General features: G+C 38.2%; 2 protein-coding genes across 4 annotated transcripts in view; one reads left to right on the top strand and one right to left on the bottom strand.

Moving 5' to 3' along the window:
• Positions 1–10,321, top strand: part of slc12a2 (solute carrier family 12 member 2) — a 56,698-nt gene extending 46,377 nt beyond the window's left edge. The window contains exons 19-27 of one of the 3 annotated variants that reach the window (XM_027173625.2): positions 567–646; positions 1,113–1,235; positions 3,282–3,326; positions 4,018–4,140; positions 4,256–4,367; positions 6,475–6,561; positions 7,426–7,561; positions 7,949–8,016; positions 8,975–10,321. In XM_027173625.2, the coding sequence (XP_027029426.2) occupies positions 567–646; positions 1,113–1,235; positions 3,282–3,326; positions 4,018–4,140; positions 4,256–4,367; positions 6,475–6,561; positions 7,426–7,561; positions 7,949–8,016; positions 8,975–9,110 (910 nt within the window). In that variant the 3' untranslated portion in view covers positions 9,111–10,321. Of the gene's footprint in view, positions 1–566; positions 647–1,112; positions 1,236–3,278; positions 3,327–4,017; positions 4,141–4,255; positions 4,368–6,474; positions 6,562–7,425; positions 7,562–7,948; positions 8,017–8,974 lie in introns of all 3 variants that reach the window. The other 2 variants (XM_027173624.2, XM_027173626.2) reach the window with 2 other exon arrangements.
• Positions 10,322–11,952: 1,631 nt separating this feature from the next.
• The window catches only part of LOC113660268 (fibrillin-2), a 47,948-nt gene continuing 39,494 nt past the window's right edge, over positions 11,953–20,406 (bottom strand). The window contains exons 60-65 of the mRNA XM_027173622.2: positions 19,928–20,044; positions 19,600–19,728; positions 17,181–17,300; positions 15,068–15,299; positions 14,658–14,832; positions 11,953–13,826 (exon numbers count right to left, since the gene is read on the bottom strand). Of these exons, the coding sequence (XP_027029423.2) occupies positions 13,452–13,826; positions 14,658–14,832; positions 15,068–15,299; positions 17,181–17,300; positions 19,600–19,728; positions 19,928–20,044 (1,148 nt within the window). The 3' untranslated portion in view covers positions 11,953–13,451. The remainder of the gene's footprint in view (positions 13,827–14,657; positions 14,833–15,067; positions 15,300–17,180; positions 17,301–19,599; positions 19,729–19,927; positions 20,045–20,406) is intronic.

Raw genomic sequence — 20,406 nt, 5'->3', positions numbered from 1 at the left:
AGTGTTGAGTAATTGTAGTGGTGCAAGAGGTAACAGTGTTGGGGTGGAATCTGTAATCTTATAACAGAACCACTGTCTGGTTTTATTACTGTCTTGTCCTATCTAACCACTGCTATAATATGTGGTGTTTCTCTTCACTCATAATGTTTGTGGTATGAAGCACTTAATGTCATTTTTGAAGGACCTTCTTTAGGGCTACTGTGCATCATTAGCCACTTCAAAATGGATAACAACTATAATAAGGTGATAGAAGTATTCAGAAACTTATAGTTCCTGGAAGTATACAGAAACTTGTACTCATTTACTTACTTAAAGCATAATACATATACTGTATGTTTTTATATCAGGTTGTTTACATGATTCCTTAAATGTTCCATGTTCCGCCCCGTCCTTCACCAAACATGTGCTTCTGCTTGTTTGTTTGTGTGTGCAGCTGAAGTATTTAGGCTAATTGTTCTGACCTGGTGGAAAAGTACAATTCTAACGGAAATGTGTGGTGGACCGACCCGGTCGATATCCGACAACGTCCCATGAGACAGTAACAAACGTTTTTCTGTGTGTTTTAGTGATGCCTTTGACTTCCAGTATGGTGTCGTCATTCTCCGACTGAGGGAAGGCCTTGATATTTCTCATATTCAAGGCCAAGGTAGAGTACAGCTCAGATCTTCTATTGTAAGGTTTTGTGCTAGATGTGAAGCAATGCTTTTCCAGTTGTTGTGTAAAACTCCATGTAGTTTTCCAGCTCATTTCTTCTTGTTGAATCTTATTGAAAACATGGTACTGTATCTAAACACTTTTTTTTTAAATAAAGTTTGCCTGCTTTTGTAACTATCAAGGCACTTGTTCTGCTCAAAAGACACTATTATGAAGCCATGTGCCCTTGTGTGCACTGTGTAAATTTTAAAGTGATGCGAATTGAATTTGAGGCTTTAAAGACATCCCAGGTTTGTTTAGGTGAAATAAAGTGAGCTTGTAATGAGAGAAATTACTCTTAACCGACTGTTTACTGTTCACGCTGGATTCCTATTGTAATTGATTTGACCTCGGTGTCATGCAGAGAAGCATAAAACATGACTTACCATAACATGCAGATAATGTTTTTGTGCCTAAAGACGATTCCTCAGGCATGAAGGATGTAGTGGTGTCTATCGACATGAGCAAAGACTCAGATGGTGACTCGTCCAAGCTCTCATCCAAGACCACAAGTGTTCAGAACAGTCCAGCTGTCCAGAAAGGTTAGCACCTTCTTCTTCTTCTTCTCTCTCTCTCTCTCTCTCTCTCTCTCTCTCTTTTATATAAAAGAAGTCAACAATTGAAGTCATTTGTGGCAGAGTGAAGCTTTTCCACATGAATTTCCTTTTTATTTGTGATTTAGAAAGCTTATTTTTTTAATTCATTGGAATTTACAGTATATGTTTCATAAAGACAATAAATATTTTCCCCAAAAGGCTTAGCTCACAAATGATAACATTTCAGTACACCATGTCTTGGGCTCTTCACAGAGGAAGTGATGTGTCCCAGACCTCTGATCTTGACCGTCCAACTGGGACCATGTGTTCCAGTCACTAACACACAAACATACATATCCCCCACAGCTGGGTGACAAACAAACTGGTACCTCATTCCCACTAATGGGAAGCAGTGAGGATGGGAAAACAGAAGAACCACAGTATTTTTATGAGATGTCACAACAAGCCAAATAAGCTGAGAAACTGTATAAAGGGCCAGATTTCCTGTTAGCTGTATGTAATGACCCCAAGCAAGGGCCAGAGGAAGGAGGTTGGGGATGAAGGGCTGGAAAGCTAGTTCTCATAAGACAAATGAGCGCTTAATGAGCACCATGTGAAAATTGCGTGCTTGACCATCGGCTGTATCTCAGGACTAGACAGATTACACTTAAGCAGACAGACTGAGTGTCGGGTATCTGCTCCATTACTCTGTCTATACGTTCATTTAGACTGAAGGAGAAACAGCAGCTAAAGTTTACTACAGGAGTAAGAATGTGATGCTGAGAGCAATAAAAGCAAAAAGGTTACAGTGACGCAGTACAGTGACTGCAGGTTTAAATTCCAGCTGGTGTCTGGTGAGGTCACTATGCACTTTACAGCTAACCAATCAGCAGCTCTGCTTCACTCTCCCTCTCTCTAAGGTGTGTACACAGACATACACACTCACTACAGGAATACGGCTTCATTTCCTTATTTCTGCTGATTTTACATTTTCCTTCGTTCCTCTTTCTCTCTTCCTCTCTCTAGCTCTTTCTCTTTCACTCCCTCTCTTACACACACACACATTCTCTCTCTCTCTCTCTCTCTCTCTCTCTCTCTCTCTCTCTCTCTCTCTCTCTCTCTCTCTCTCTCTCTCAGCTCTGTGTTTGTAGCACACAGGCCCCTGCAGCAGTTAGGGTAGTAGTATTTCTGGGTGTTGTTACTGAGACACTTGATCTATGTGCTGCAGTCGTGGTAATATTGCACTGTGAGATAACATCATTATGTAACCTGTAATAAAGTGTATGCAAGCACAGGCAGGTGAAAACTGACCTGATGAGCCAGCTTTTACAATAGGAATACACTATAGTATTAGTCTATAGTAATAAAGCATGAATGACAGAGTCATGAACACGAATCTACAGTGATACAACATGTCTAATGCAGGAGATACAGTTGGCATGACCTAACCACAGCTGCTGTCTCCCACACCGAGTGATTTAGGATGTTCTGAATTTGTTAGTTTCGGGGCTCTATTTACCTGAAACTTCTCTACTTACACCTTCACTTGTCCCATCACTATCTGTGTCTCCTCACTTTCACTGAACACTGAAATTTAACTTCATTGTCTAAGTGCCTCTGAAGACTTTTTTTCCCCTGATATATTGGCTTGTGTTCATTGATCTTAATATCTACTAAGTTTTTTCCTGAGAATTTCATCTGCAAAGGAAAGAGAGAGAATTTGAGATATGATCAGACAGACACACACGTGCTTAAATTCTTAGGGGGCTTATCTGTGTGTGTGTGTGTGTGTGTGTGTGTTCATAGCAGAGCTGTCGGTCATGTGTGTTAATATGATGTACATCATGTTGATCTGATTTACTAAATATTTGATCTATCCCCATACAGAGGGCAGTCAGCTTTCATTTGGAACACCATGTTAATAGAACAGACGTCTCATTGTACCTCACAGTTGACGCATGTGTTTCCCATCACGACAGCAGCAAACATTAAACCTCCTCTGTTTTCTCCACCTCTCCCCACTCCCTCTTTTTTTTGCACTTTATCCAGAAGATGATGAGGATGGCAAAGCTCCGACACAGCCGCTGTTGAAAAAAGGCAGGCAGTGCATCTTGGGTTTTTTTGCTCTCTTTCTTTTTCTCTCTATCTCCCTCTTTCTCTAGCTGTTAGTATCTTCCTCTGCTTAGTTGACTGTCAGTTAAGAATAACTTCTCTTTCTTCAGTCTTCATGTTGTATTTTTTTCCCCCTCCTCCTCCTCTGCTGGCTTCTATTCCTGTACAGCACCATGTGCTGCGTCATACTTGGGAAATCTGTCCTTCTCCTGTGTGTTCTAATAAAGCATCTTTCTGTCTTTCTTTCCTGGATTCCTTCTGCTGCATCTTGCTAAATCCGCTTCCAATAAATCAATTAACATATAGAATTCTTTGCAAACTCTAGTGCTTAGAATGTGACGATGCTCCATGACTGACACTAGCTGCCTTAATGACGGTGTGTGTGCTGTATTTAGTGGAGATGAGCATAGTGTTTGCTTGGAGGTGTGTAACTGCGCTCAAAGCTCTCTTCGGGGACTTCATTATTCTGTGATTGTGATGCCTCAAAGATAAAACCTCTGCATTTTCCACTCTTCTTTTCTGTTTTGATATGCATCACCCTGCAGTCAGATTTAATAAGGAAGAGCAGCTTTTTTGTGTGTTGCTCCTGTTCTGCTGAAGTGTGTTGCTGGTGTGTGTGTGTGTGTGTGTGTGTGTGTGTGTGTGTGTGTGTGTGTGTGTGCTGTGCACTTTTTAGATAAATTGAGTCCCACTACACCCCTGAACATTGCTGATCAGAAGCTGCTGGAGGCCAGTCAGCTTTTCCAGAAGAAGCAGGGAAAAGGAACGGTGGATGTCTGGTGGCTGTTCGACGACGGTGGTGCGTTACTGTTCTAGAAAGCTATCCCACCATGCACCTTCTTCTAATGCTGATTTAAAATGAATGTAAGAACAGGTTGAAAGTCTGTTAAGCTGTGCTGCTTTTGCTTTTGCAGGTCTCACGCTGCTCATTCCGTACTTGCTCACCAACAAGAAGAAGTGGAAGGACTGTAAGATCCGTGTGTTTATCGGGGGCAAGCTCAACAGGATCGATCATGACCGCAGATCGTTAGTATCTAATTGCCTTTAAAAAAAAAGTCATTTATCAGAACAATATTAAAGCTGCATGTATGGTCACATTTATTTTTCTTGCAAAGTTTTCTGGTTAATAGTATCAATGCTGAATATATAAGAGGTTCCAACATTTTCACTTAACATTTCTGCTTTTCTGAACCCTGTGTTCTAACTTTCCTGCTGTGTTCACTAAAGCAGAAGAGAGAACAAAATCAAAATGATAGCTCACCCAGCTGAAATGCTAATTTATTGAAGGGGAAATAATTTGAGATGTAAAACACATACATTCACATACATACACACGTCTGGTATGAAGAGTGAAAGCTGATCGAAAGCATGTGGAAGGAGCTGTGGTATCTTTGGTGGTTTCAAAAATGGTGATTATTAAATGATTATTAAATAATGAATGATTGCACATCTGACAACTTTTTACAGTTGCATTTAAACATAGTGCTAAGAATTAGCATTTAAAGAAAAAAAGCACATCTCTCTCTCTCTCTCTCTCTCTCTAGAAATGAATCTGGAATGATTGAGAGTTTCATGTGTTTTGAACTTACTCATACCTCAGAGAAGCCCACCCTCTACAGTAACTCCCATCGTTCTCCCATCTGCAGTAGAAATGTAGTCATTTGAAATTAAATCCATCAATGAGTGTTTGACTTGATATTTAGAATTAGCAGTGCCACAGACGGATCTAACAGTTCACAAATACTTTTACTGGTAAAAGAACAAACATTGTTCAGTGTAACTGACTTTGACCGTGCATATAAACAGGGTTTTATGGTAATCAGCAGGCACTTGAGGAAAGAGAGAGCCATTTGTCTTTTAGTTAAGATCTAGAAAGTTTCCATGCACACTTTCTGATTAATTGCTGTACTCTACTGACCTTTTTTTCTTAAATTGTTAGAAAGAAAGTAAACTTTGGAAAGGTAACATTTCCTCCATTCTTTCTGGTATTGTCTACAGCTTAAATAAAAGAGCTGGTTATTACCGTATATAGACACACGTCTGTTTGACATGGAATAATAATAATAAAAAAAAAAAGACGATAACTATGCGTTATTTCTCATCGAGGTCAGCAGATCTGGTGTTTGTATAAAATAGCTTTCTTTATATTTTCCTCAGCCTGCTAGGATTCTTTTATTCACAATGTTACCAACTTGCTCAGGGCAGATTAATGACCTTCCAGATTGAGTCTGAACGAAGGCACATTAAAATGTCACCATGTTTCTCTTTGAATTGAAACCGTTTACACAAAGTGTGTCTGCATTTATCACTTGCTATTGCGCTCCTTTTTTGTGTGTATATGTGTGTGTTGAAGAGTGTTCTGAACCCACGTGGCGGCTTTGTCCAACACAAATGTTTCTCATTGTCCTCTGCAGCTGCTTGCTGCTCCTTTGTTTGCTAAATTTAGCAATGTGCCGGCGCTCACTCCTTTCACAGCATGCTGGGGAAAGCTTGGAGGCTGCTCGCTTCCAATGAACTATGCGCTGCATATAAAACAATAATTGTCTGCTTCTGATTGTTGTTTTAATTTTACATTAAGCGGCCGATCAAATGCAATTGAACTGTGTGACTATTTTATTTGTTCCTTAATACTTCATAGTGCATTGGTGGATGTGATGGGATAAACCGATGGAAAATGGGTTGGAAAGCATAACTCAATGGGTTTCTGGCATCACATGAGAGCACGGAAGAGTGCTATTCATTTTATAATTGTCCAGTTCGTGTTTGTGTTTTCAACAACAAAAACGATATCTGGCAATGAGATGACCTCCGTTGAGCATTACTTAGATTCTAATCAGAATATGAAACCCTTCAGCTTGGTCAAACACTCAAGTTTTATCATGCTACTTCATCCAGCTGTTTGTTTTTTCTTATTTTCCTTTAATATTTTTCTTTTATTTAAGATCTGAGGAAATTGATGTCCAATAGCTGATCTCTCCCAAAGTTCCAGATATTTTTAACTAATACAGATTTGAAATCCACATTAAGTCATTACATTCTGTATTTTGAAGTTCTTGTTCTTGCAGTATTATATGGCATCAGAATGGCTTTCTAGGTGTATAGTAACCTGCTTTTGTGTGTTTTCTCTGCTCAGGATGGCCACACTGCTCAGCAAGTTCAGGATAGATTTCTCTGATATCACAGTTCTTGGAGACATCAGTACAAAACCCAAGGCTGAGAGGTGGGACCACAGCTTCCTGTCCTGTTCACCAGACAGTCCTCTCATTATTGATTATGCACTGATATGTTTTTCTTATGACTTTACCATTTGGTGGGAAAAAACAATAGCCTTTTTGAATTATTAATGTATAATTATTTTGCTGCTATCTAGCTCACTTTACCACTGCGTTAATATGAAATGGTATGTCCTTACCCTACCGCTCTGGCACATCCACATGAACTTTAAACACAAACACTAGTTTCTGCAGTTCAACTAATGTTAATAGAGAACTAGTTTAGAGTTTCACTTCCTGTTCTGAAATAATGCCAAGCTTCTCTGTGGGTTTGTGCCCTACACACATTCAGCCCCATGTACTGTACCCTACACCCTGGAACATGGGAGTGTCAGATTTGTTTACTGTTTGGACATTAGCATTAGCACATTAAAAAATGCAAATTGATCATGGTAACTAATACATTTAAAGTCAGTTTAGTTTCTGGGCGAAATTCAATATGCTTCTGTGATAAAAAGATCAGAATGGTGTGGACACCCTAACAGTGTTCGTCATTTAATATTTAGGTAATAGAAAGAAGTTGATTGTGTTGCATTTTCATTTGGAAAATAAATCTTGTTTCTTATGTATTGAAATGTGACCTGAAAATATAAACATATAATCTAGTTGTAGGTATCTTGCCATTTTTTGGGGACTCGGTGATGACATCATTTCTCATTGTATTGTTAACAATGACCACTTGATTTATCAATGCAGTAACAGTTTAGATTGTCCTCTTTTAAGTATGTGGCCAACAAGGTTGTGTATTAGATAATTAACAAAAAGCAATATGTACTTGTACATAATACACAGCATGTTTGTGTATTTTGCAGATTGGAAGACTTTTCCCAAATGATTGAGCCCTATAAGCTGAGAGAGGACGACATGGAGCAGGAGGCAGCGGAGAAGCTGAAGGCCGAAGAACCTTGGAGAATCACAGATAATGAGCTGGAGCTTTACAAGGCCAAGGTGGAGATGAGACCACAACCTCTACACAGAAACATGTGCAAGCTTTTAATAAAACCTCACACACACTATAACGGAGAGATTAGTTAATGGGCTTCCATTACAGTAAACGTAGTGCACAGACGCTGTGTTTCATCACCTGTAGTTTGTATTGTCATCTGAGAGGCCTATCAGTTTTCCCAGCTAGACCGAGATGACCTGAGCATTATAATTATACTCATTGTATGCAGCTGGGTTGTTCATAGAGATGGTAGTTTGAATAAGAGGAGCCACTATTTACTACATAAAATGACAGCAGGTAAACTAATGGTGTTTGTAGTCAGGTCGTAACGTAACACCAGTGTTTCATACTAACCCCCATGCACGCATGTGTGTGTGTTTGCTTTTTAGAGTAATCGTCAAATCAGACTGAATGAGCTTTTGAAGGAGCACTCGAGCACAGCCAACCTCATTGTCATGTAAGTAGAAATAAGTCCATCAACAAGTGTCAGTCAACATTTTTAAAGTGTTTCAATTTAAAAAAAAGGAAGAAAAAAATGTGTGTAAGGAAGATCTACGTAATTAAGACCCTTACATGAACAAGCAGTGTTGCACTGTAACCAGGTCATCTTAATGTTAATGTACTCTGCAGCCAAACACAATACCTCATGCTTCAGATTTATGAGGAAATCTGTCAAGCTCGGAATCAGTTTTTAATTGAAAACATTCTTGAGCGCTGATTTAACCCACTGGAAGCGTCAACACCTTTTGTCTTTTATGATCAGCTTCATTTCACTCCAGTGCTTCTCCACAATTGGTCAGAGCCACTTCAGAGTGGTGAGAACTTTTTTCCCACAATTTACTATTACATCCAACGAGACCTTACAGCTCTAAAACACCGTAAACTCTGAAACCTAAACTTGTACTTAACTATACAAACTTTCTTTTCATTCTTTTTTCCCCTCGACTGACCACAAATACATCGAAGCACTTTGATTTCAGTTTTACTGGACACCTCTTGTCTCTCCAGCTCCTACCACAGACGTGTTGGTCTCTCTGTCTGTCTGTCTGTATGATTTACATAAATCAGGTCACTCAGTGGTTGGTGACCATGGGTTAGTGGTTAAGGTTCAGGGCTACAGATCAGAAAGTTGAGAATTTATTTCCCAGCACTGGCAACCATTAAAACCATATTTTATATATTTATTTACACTTTTGGGCTTGATTTTTTTTTAGCTCAATCAACAATAAAGAAATCAAATAAAACACATTTCAACCAGTACAATTTTATTTGGGATAATAATGTCAGTGTTCGCTTTAGCTGTGAATAAGAAAAATGCATTGCACAATTCAAACTCGTTTCTCTCGCTGCATGATGTCACCTGTGGCTGGTTGTGTTATATAACTGACACCAAATTCTCTGTCTTTGTCTAATAGGAGTATGCCCTTGGCCAGAAAAGGGGCGGTGTCCAGTGCCCTGTACATGTCCTGGTTGGACACACTGTCCAAGGATCTCCCTCCTATTCTACTGGTTCGTGGCAACCATCAGAGCGTCCTCACATTCTACTCTTAAACAATTTGATCATCACTGATCCTGTAAAGCACACCTTGATGACATGCTGACACTTAACACAAATGTGCACACACCAACACAATGAAGGGAGATTAACTGGGACTGTCGGGTAATGAGTGTGATGGACAAGTGGACAATACAGAGCCTGAGTGCATCTTTGGCAAGGTCTTCATTTTTATAGCTCAGTGATGTCTGCCACTGAGAAATTACGTGGAGACCGAAAATGAGAACTTTGGAAGTGCTTTATCCAGGCATCAGAAAACAAGATAAGAACCTGTTCAATGACATGAGGTCACAGTTTCCTTGGCTCACAGGTATCTGAGCATGAAGTACATATTGTTCTGATCACCATTAGCATCATTAGAAACATCATAATAAATTGTGGATATATATATATTTATATTTTGCTTTTTGATCAGCAATAATCACCCTTTGTTCCTTTTTCCTTACTTGGGATAAAACCATGCAGAATGCTTTGCAACACCTTTTACAGCCTTATAGATGTGCCTTCCAGTTCAATCAAATTAGATTATTACTCTTTGCCCTGATGTGTGTCCAAGTAAATTTAGATATCTTCGAGTGTCTTTCAAAATTGGGTATTTAAAATGGTTACATTTCAATGATTTTTTTTAAAATGCTGGTGTACTAGCATTGGCATTGGTTTCCACTCCTTATAAAAATGTATTTTTTTTTCCTTTTCTGGAAAGGTTTATTTTTCTCCAGTTGCCTTCTATTCTTTATTTTTTTCATTTATTTTTCATATTTCAGGTCTTCCTTTAAACTGTGAACGGGTTTTATTGTCCTTAGTGTAGTACCCTCCACTAATCCTGGATGTGAATTCAAATGTACGGTTGTAGAGAACTCTAACCAGAACACTGTAGAACTTGATCCCTCAAGGGAAGACAACAGCCTATGGCTTTAAGATGACAGGTTCTTGACTGAAGGACGTTGTCCCAAATAGCAGGACATCAAAGCTGCTATAAAGTGATGGACACACAGAACAATCAACCAAATAAAAAATAACCTCTTGAACATGCATATACCTAATTCCACAATTCTGCAGGTTCTGCTATCGAGGAGGACTTTGCCTTAAAAGCAGAAGTAATGATTGTTAACTTCTATCTTATAAGCCATACTGGCTGGTTGTTTGATTAGCGGGTAAATGCAGTTGTAGACAGATCATTAGAATAAAAACGGAATGTGTAATGTCACTCTTTTTTTTTTTTTTCCTTAATCGGTGTTAATTTTGTCATAAATTCCCCCCGTTGTGTGGGCCATGTTTTTCATACAGTCCAGAGTTGTAGCTACAAAGTAAGGCTTTTTAGTGTCCCGCATCAATAGCTTTGTTATTACCTGGACATAAACCAACTCTTCTATTAAGGTTACAGTGTAAAGTAATGGACTGTTACATCATCCAATTGTTTTTAGTTACATTAGCATAAATTTAGGGGCTTCCATGCCTTGTACATTGTAGTTCTTGAGGCCTGTTTGAAGCCATCCTACAGTTTTCAGAATGTATTGAAAAGTTGACTGAGATATAATGAGAATGTTGACCACATGTCTGCGGTGTTGCATGGGATGCAGTAGAAGCTCTATGCAGGTGAACTGAAATGAGTGCTACTCATTTCCCAGTCATTTCTCATGACACTAATAGTAATAAAGTGACTTATCCAAACTCAGGATTGGACCCCACACACGCGCACACACATAAACTTGTAGTGCTATTACCATTTATTGTTGATTGTCAATTACCATTTACGCTGTTGTCAATGGGACCTGGTGAGATCGAGATGGAAGATACTGATGTGAATTCTGTGATCAGATTTAACTAGGGGGTATTTTAAAATAAAAGAAATTGACTGGAAAGAAATTGCCTTACGAGGAAATTCTACAACAAACTAATGGTTATTTACAAAAAAAAATCTTTCTCCTTTCTGCACTTACTGCAGTCTTCAGAAAATGTGAGAAATGTGTTGCTTTAAATGTCATTTGAATGTAAACACTATTGCTGACAAGCAGTTGTTTTCTGTCCACACATTTTAGCAAAGTATTTTTTTCAAGCTTTTCTCTTCAGAGCCGCAAGACATGCTTAATGGTGTGATGTGCTTTGGTGGGCACTTTGTACTATAAATACTTCATCTCACCAATGTTTGTTCATCACCCAACGCCATGTGAGAAGTATGACATGCACAATTGAATATACTCATATTTATCTCTCTCTCTCTCTAAATATATATATATACTCTAGTGTGTAAACAGAATTTGTATTTAGTATGTGTGACACATGTATAATGTACCAATCACCTACTGTGTGTTTGTACATAAGTGTGCTAAATGTATAGCTACATGTAGCTGTGGCAGTAGAAGCTTTCACAGCTGTTGTGTGCTAGACCTTATACATCAAGTGTGTGTGTTTCCATGTTTCCCAAGTTGCTGCATTTCTATCAACCTACTGGTCCATATGTGTAGCCAAAGCCCAGCACTTCTCACTCCAAGAGAGCTGGGAGCCATGAGAAATGTTGAAAAGCAGGAGTCCGTAGCTCCTGTCCGTAGCTCCCGAGTCTAGTTCACACTGTTTTTCTGTACTAACTTGTAAATATATTCTAGCCTAACCAGATAATTTAGGGGAGTGGAGTAATAATGACACAATTAATCTGGAGAAATTATTTATTTTAGTTTAGATTTCTCCTTTTTGTGTTAAATTAATTGCATGTTGATTTTGTTTCTTTTTGATTACTTTTAAAACTTTGTTCTTCCTTTTTTTGTGTCTATATTTCTATCTTTTATATGCCTTTTAAAAAACAGCTTTGGCAAGTTGCGTTTTTGCTCAAGCAAAAAGGGTGGATCTAATGGATCTTAGTTGGAAGAGTAATGTTTTGATATATTGTACTGTTAATTGTCACAAATGATTTTTCTAACATTTTAACATTTAAGGTTACCAATACTTTGTACATCTTTATTGCAATAAATAAAAAAAAATCGAATGTAAACTCGATGTAACGTCTGGAGTCTTATAATTGGGATCATATTAAACAGGTTCATTGTTGGCGGTGGAACAACACTGCCATCGTGTGTTAGACAGTCACACATACAGATTTGTTTCAGACTCGAACAGGAACATTGTGTCAGCCATAAGGGGTTGCATGGAGAAGTAATTAGAAAAGTAATATTCATAGTTCAAGAGACTTTAGACTGTTTTTTTCCTCCAGCAATTATGAAAGGAAACTTTTATAGGCATGTTATAAAATGTAGGAATTTAACAATATTATTTAGATGTGTATAAAATATTATTCAATTAGATTGTCTATAAATAGTGATAAATTCATGTGATTGAGTGTATTAGGAAAGTGATGTAAGTGAATCTTTATTTCTAGCTAAATAGCCTCTCATTTTTCTAGTCAGTAATTATAATGTTGCAGATTTTTAAACACTACCAATCAAAAGCAATGTTTATATCATCTTACATACAGTAAGAGTATTCATTATGTGCACTTCTGAACAACAGAAATAGAACTCAACAGAACTAAATTTCCCTGCTTTTAATATAAATAGAATTGCAAACACTTTATAGCAAATTAGCTTCTTGATCAAAAACAACTGGAGGTTTAGTGAACTTAATTCTACACTTAATCCAATGGCTATTAATCATTTGTACATAGTCTTTACATATAGTATGGTAATAAACACAATTCATGTTGTTCTGTTTTGCTCTTAATCATGCATAATGTCGCTTATACGTCTGACTTTTTGACTCTGTGCAAGTGAAATAGCTGCAAAAATATATTTTTAGTTTTTTCAGTAAGTTCAAAGTTGCCCTTTAATATCCTGCATCTGACTGTTGATAGTGTAAGGGGTATTTAGGTCCAGCTCTAGCTTTTGGTTTTAAGTGGCTCGATGAAAAAATAAGTGAATATAAACACACAGTTTGTATAAATATAAATATAAAACCAGTTTCATTTAAAAAAAAAAGCTACCTATAATAATATATACATTAATCAATATACACTTTGCATAGGAGTGTTCAGCTGCCAAAAGGTATACAACTTGGCAAGTCAATACTCATTTTTATGGATTATATCACCTTAATAAACATTACATATCCATATCTGTCACAATTTTAAAAGGAATAAGGCTACTTTAACGAAATGCTTTTAACTTCCTGTGAATGATGAGTATTAGCTTTGGTGGCTCCTTCTTTAGGAAAGACGTGACCCGTAAATAAAGCTGTATTTTGTTTAAAAGCACCATGAAATACCCTTATAAGACTAAATGTCTTTCCAAACATTGATATCACGCCTTCTGCTGCTGTTTTTTTTGGTATGTGAGTGACACAGTGTTGCTTTATTGTAGTGTAATGTGCAGCTTCATGTGCAGGTTCTGTCCTAGCTCACCTGAGAGGTAGTCTCTGTCCCTCTTGTTCTCTAACTCCCGCAGCTCTGTGTGATCATAGAGCGGAGAACTGCTGATCTTCAAAATATAAAACCCTGGAAAAGCTTTCTCAGGCATGCAGTGCAGGTAGCTGAGCTCCTCATGCTGCCGGAGTTGGAATATTTTGTCCTGATTTCCCTCTGTGATGTTATAAGTAATGTGATGAACGAGAGCCCTGAGGGCAGGCACCAGCTCAAGGATATGGTCTTTGTGGGTGCACTGGGATATGTTGAGTACCAGTAGCAGGGGCTGCTCCATGTCCACACTGTCCACATTGACTGGAGCTTCCTGCACAAATTAAAACCAAGTAAAGTAATATGAGTCTCTTTCAAGATCTCAATGAAAAATGAATATTTTATTAATGTAAAATAAAAAAAAAATGCATGTAAAACTCATTTACAGTAAGGGTGATGGGCCACATTGTGTATGTCAGTGTCAAGCTGGCTGGAAATCAGTACGGTACACAGATGACATCAAGTGGAAAAGTACTGAGTTACAGAGTATTAATAATCACAACAAACATAAGAATAGTGAAATTGTGATATGTCAATGATTTGATTATGGCTGAAGATTCTAGTTATTGGATGACGAACCCGAAGTGGTCTTCTGCTGTTGTAACCCATCTAGCACCAGCATTAATGCCACAATGCCAAAAGTCACTGAAATCTTGAGAAGTGTATATCAAAAAATAAACAGACAAGTAGACTGCAATTCATTAACCCCAAATAGTTTTTTTTGTGCTTTTTTGTTTGTTTTTGTTTTGAAATGCTGCTTTTACTGTATAATAGCACCCTCCAACTTTTTGTAGATGGACATTGAATTTGTATTATATGTCAAATTTGTAGTTTGCTAATTAAGAATAAAACATTATTACTACATTTTGTCAGTACCTGTCTTAATGCCCCTAAATGTATTTCTCTATGCTGCCACCTAGTGGAATTAGCCCTTTCATTGAATACCTAAAGAATTTAATTTACAATACTGATTTTGATTTCATTTGGTTTGAAAGATTACAACTTTTATTGTGCCATGTCTTTAACAACCCTAGACTAACCTTCGACAAAAACATTAGTGAAGACAGATAATAGTATATCTGCTGTATATTCTCACTTCTTTTACCTCCTCTGGTGCTGTTTGATGGATGGCGTGTCTCTTCCGGATTCCTCTCTTTTGTGGACTGTTGACAGTGCAATCATTGCAGACTTCAGAAGAGAGACTGATATCCTCTGCCATTCCAGCTGAACTGACAGATCCCAGCTGACCCTTCCCAAAGCCCAGACCTGAGACACAGTGTCTGTACAAACACACACACACACACAAACACCATCAACCTCAAAATTATCTTCAGACTACAGAATAAAGATATTACAAGATTGCTGAATATTATTATCTCAACCTCGGTGTAATCATTCAGTACAGCATAGAGAACACAGACAGACCTTTTAACATTCACCACTTTACATACTGTATTTTACTTTTCTAAAAAATCCCAAAACAGATGCCCTTAGAGTGCCACATGCCATCCTTACCCTTGGCCAACCCTATAGTATCCAGGAGGACAGCCACATTTGTAGCCTCCTTGAGTGTTGGAGCAGCCATAGCTGCAGGGGCTTTTGAAGGAAGTGCATTCATCCACATCCTGGCAGCTGCTGGAGAGCTGCTCGAAGTTGAATCCAGAGGGACAGGCACACTTGAAGCTGCCCAGTGTGTTGTAACATGACGCAGTGCCACAGGTGCCAGGAATGGAGCACTCATTCTCATCTACAGCACAGACAGATAAGCTTTAAACAGAGATATGTAAATGTGGCATCACCATTTTAGTTGTTCTTTTAGTTGTTAAATGGATTTCTGTGTGAAATATAGACACTGCATAACAGTTTCAAATTGTGAATTTTGAAGCACAATATCACTGTCCCATAGATGGTGCTGTTGTTCAACTAATTACAACTATATTAAGTTATAAACTGTTTGAAATAAAGAACAAGTGCCTATATTAAATGTTTACAACAATATCAATGTTGGCAAGATATTAAATAAAACACACAATGGAAAGTTGAATTGTGGTGAAATAAGATATACTGCTCAAAAAACGTCAAGGCAATTAAATGTATGGGATATCACTTCCCAAATAGGGAATGGTTTTCCAGGCGGTAGCCACAGACAATTCCCTCTTCTCATCATTCCTGAATGATTTGTCTCTAGGTTTGTGTTTTGTTAGGGTCATTATTACTACTTAAAAAAAAAAGGCGTAAAGAAAATACCAGGAGATGGGTCGCAGAAGGGCAACATGACAGCAGCAGAACCGGTATCTGCTCCTTTGTTCTTAGATATCTTGACCAGTGGGTCAGTAATGGTCTGGGAAGGAATATTCTTGGAGGGACACACATAACTCTATGTGCTAGTTTGCGGTTCCCTTACTGCTGTTAAGTACCGGGACAAAATTCTCAAAGCCATTGCCTGATGCCGGTGCAGTGTGCCCCGTGTTCCACCTGGTACATGAAAATGTTCAGCCTCATGTGGCCAGTGTGTGGATGAAGGCACCAAAGCCATTGACTGGTCCTCATGTTCCCCAGACTTAAATCGATTTGAGAACATTTGGGATATTATGTATCACAGCATCCGATAAAAGCGTTGAAAACCAAAGAACTGGTGGTGTATTTCCGTAGGCACAAACAAACTTCATTACCGCCTGTGAACATTCAGGGAAAGGTTATTGTAAGAGTGGACTCTTACAAATACCTGGGTGCTTATCTGAACAGCAAACTGGACTGGACAGACAATACTGGGGCAATCTATAAGAAAGGACAGCGCAGACTCTTTCTGCTGAGGAGACTAAGGTCTTTTGGAGTGCAGGGAGAGCTACTGAAGACTATTTTTGACTCTGTGTCGGCCTCAGCCATATTCTGTGGTGCTATATGCTGGTGTAGCAGCATCTCTACTGCAGAAAGGAAGAGACTGGACAAGCTGATCAGGAAGGCCAGCTCAGTCCTGGGATTCCTCTGGACACTGTACAGGAGGTGGGAGAAAGGAGGATGGTAGCAAAATCATCATTGCTGGAGAACAACTCTCACCCACTGTATGAAACGGTTTCTTCTCCTTCAGTGACAGACTGTTACACCCTAAGTGTCTGAAGGAGCGATACAAACGGTCTTTTCTCTCTGCTGCTATTATACTTTGCAATCAAAGCTGCTCCCAGTGAACCAGTCACCATAATACACACTGGTATTACTGTTTAACTGCAATAATAACGATAAAGTATTTTAAACAACACAAATAACAATAATGCAATAACAAAATTTAAAACCGTGCAATATTACCTGTGGGCAATATGTCTGTTAGCGTAACTACTTACTTGTGGTCTCTTTTTTCTTCTTTGTATTTACTGTATACTGTATTATGTCTTTATTTTTTTAGATATATTTCCATTTCTTTTTCTTTGCTGCTGTTGATGAGCTCTAATGTGTGATTTGTGTTCTCTTCAATTTTTCACACAAACACACACGCGCACACACGTGCAAGCGCACGCACACACGCACACACGCACACACGCACACACACACACACACACACACACACACACACACACACACACACACACACACACACACACACACACACACACACACACATACACCTACTCACCAACACACTGATTCCACTGGTAGTGCTGGGTATAGCCTTGTGGGCAACTGCAGCGGTACCCCCCTAACATGTTGTCACAACCATACTGACACTTATGGTTGCTTTTACACTCATCAATATCTATAAAAGAGACCAAAAATGGGAAATGAGAGAAAGTGTAACATTAACAACAAAACATAAACAGCACAGCGTTGAAAAAAAAGTGTTTTTCCTCTCATGCAAGTGGGAGTGACAAGAAGAAGGTTATGGGACAAAGAAATCCCATGTTAATTAACATGGGAGCATATTATATCTGGCATTGTGCCCATGGGTCTGGTTTAAATTGAGCTTCATGTGTTTATTTATTAATTTTCAGTCAGTGATTTATCCATGTTGGGGTCACTGTGGTTGTGTTTTTCTATTTTGGGATATTTAACTAACTAAATTAATTAGAAAGTACAGCCAAAAATAAGTGATGGAGCAGGACCTGTCAAACCTTCTGCCAAAACGGGCAGGATTGGAATGTTAAAATAAAGTTTGACTCATACGTCCACTGCACATTATTTCAGTTAGTCTTTTTCCATTTAACTGAAACAAAGACTACCAGCAATATACATAAAGAAACATATGCCGCAACAGATATTAGATATTAAATGTAAATCCTCATAATCCAATTTACCCATTTATACACACCATCAGTCTTTCACATTATAGCCTAACATTTTATTGCACTAGTGTAATAATATGGATCCATTTCAGCCTATGATGTGGTAGCAGTGCTTCCTTTCCTGTTTCACAGATGCTCTTGTGGTTTTGTAACAGTTTCATAGAAACTTAACGAGGAACTTAAACCATCTCTGGGAATGTAAAAGAGCCATTTTAGGTTCAAATACTTCTAGAACAGAAGTAGTGGCAGTAGTTTCCATGATAAAATAAGCCATGCTGTAGTGAAATATTAACGTGAACCTGATTTTCTGGCTGGAAAAGAGTTAGGTTTTTTTTTCAGTGCAGCAGTTTCTGATATACTTAAAGAGGAATAAGTGTCTGTTGCTGCTAAACAGTTCATTGTTCATCCCACACAGTTCACAGACCACAGCAGACATACCGGCAATTTAAGATGGCTTATAATGTGTAACAGGTAAAGGATTTAAGGCTGCATGCAAAATTAATTTCCTGTGTTCCCAATGGCGTATTATGACACAACTGTACACAATTTAGTTGTTAAGGACATCTACACAAAAGTGCTCCAGAACAAACCCAGAAGAAAACAGATTAAAAACTCAGGTGAGTTGTTTATGAAACATAAGCCACATAACAGACAGTGCCAGTAAAAGACAAAAATATATATATGTGGAAATTCACACTTTAATGGCACACATAAGCTACACAATGTCTGTATGTCATGTATGATTAATATTATATGATTGTAGTATCAAATCATTTTTTCAAATTTCTAATGCCTACATTAGGGGACAGTTACTGTACCGTAAAATCGAAAGGGAAAAAAAACGAGTTGTTGAACTTCTTAGAGATTTCAAAGCCTTCAGTGTAGATTTGGTTCAGCTTTTCCTAGAAACTGTTTGGCTATAATGCTATTGCTGAATTCCTCTGTCACATGCTTTTAATGTTCAGCTGAATACAGTTCTAGGTTTCATTGTTCATGAGCGTGAGAAACTGTCTAATCTAATGTGATTGCACAGATGTTTAACACTTCCGAACACACAAGCAACACTTTGAAGTACTGACCTGCATGTGATACACCAACCTGGTCTATTACTCACATCATTAGCATGGTTTATCACTATATTTTTTGTTATGTGCAATCCAGAAGGGAGAAGGTCCTGAAGGTCCTTTAGTCCTTATAGCCTTGTAACACTGTAATTTCAGTAACCCTACCCTTGTAGTTCATGGGATCTCACCTAATATAATCCCTGCGCTTTCAAAACTAGGGGACTTGCTGCATAATTTTATTGTATTTGTGCATTATTATGAAGCTTAATTTTAATTTAACTTCCTGTGTTTCAGCCTCTTAGCTATGTTATGGGAGGTTGAAACCTTTTGAACCAGAGCATTCAATGATAGAGACTTATAAGCCCTTTGTACTTCGTTCAAGATCACTGAGTCTGCCAAAATACCGTAAATGTAAATGTAAACTGAGAAATTTATCTCAGGTGAAAATATTGCAAGAGTTATGTATATAGTTGATTTCAAATTACTCCCGATACCTATACTGTCAGAGCATTCTCTTAATGAAACACACTGCCAGGGTCCTTCATACATCAGAACATGAAGAGTGGGTGGTGTCGGCGATATCTAGATAACATTTGGTCCCAAATATGGGTACTACAGAAAGATCATGATCTTTGGCAATCTTTACTTTGCCTGCCACACAGAATACGTACACACAATACCGCATCCACGCGCATGTAGAAATTGTTACCTTCACAGTGCAGGCCCGTAGAGTCCAGACTGAATCCTTGCTGGCATTCACAGCTAAAGCTGCCTGGTGAGTTCTGGCAGATGCCTTTAGCTCCACACAGACGAGGCTCTGCAGCACACTCATTATTATCTGTTTGGGGAAAATACACAACAACATGGAACAGGATGGACTGCTTTCACTGTTTCTTGTTATTTTATATCGTAAGTGTGGTAAAGAATTTAATGTGTAAAATGTAATTATAAGTTATTGACTCTTTACCAGTTATCGCATCATAAACTGCAACTCTTAAATCAGTAGAAAAATTCAGATTTGTTTATTATCTGCTTACCCATACAGGCAGTGTGGTGTTGTGTAAAGCCTGGAGGACATTTGCAAGCGAATCCACCAATAGTGTTAATGCACATAAACTGGCAGTTGTGCCTCTTTAACTGGCATTCGTCCAAATCTTCAAAGAATAAAAATAAAAATATATAACTGTTAAAATCACCCAGCTCATAATTTTCTCATTCTCAGATAATGTATTTAGTCCTGATCTAATATTCCTGTACGGTATGTTTTTTTTTATCCTGAATGCTTCATACATTTATTTATCTTTAGCTGTTCAAGGCTTTGTGCAGTTTACTACAGTTTGCTGCAATAACCAGTGCCAAACACTCCCCGTATTTCCTCATCAGTCACATTATAATGTTCTGGGAGGATTTTGGTCCACTTCCACAGAAAACAGTTTGAACCCAGTGACTGGGTTTATTTTCTCTCCTTTTCTCATTATTAAAGAGCCCCTTAGTAGGGGTTGTTTAATAGCATTAA

The sequence above is a fragment of the Tachysurus fulvidraco genome, chromosome 20 (genome assembly GCF_022655615.1).
Source record: "Tachysurus fulvidraco isolate hzauxx_2018 chromosome 20, HZAU_PFXX_2.0, whole genome shotgun sequence".
Taxonomy (NCBI): domain Eukaryota; kingdom Metazoa; phylum Chordata; class Actinopteri; order Siluriformes; family Bagridae; genus Tachysurus; species Tachysurus fulvidraco.
This window is presented reverse-complemented; position numbering and strand designations above follow the sequence as displayed.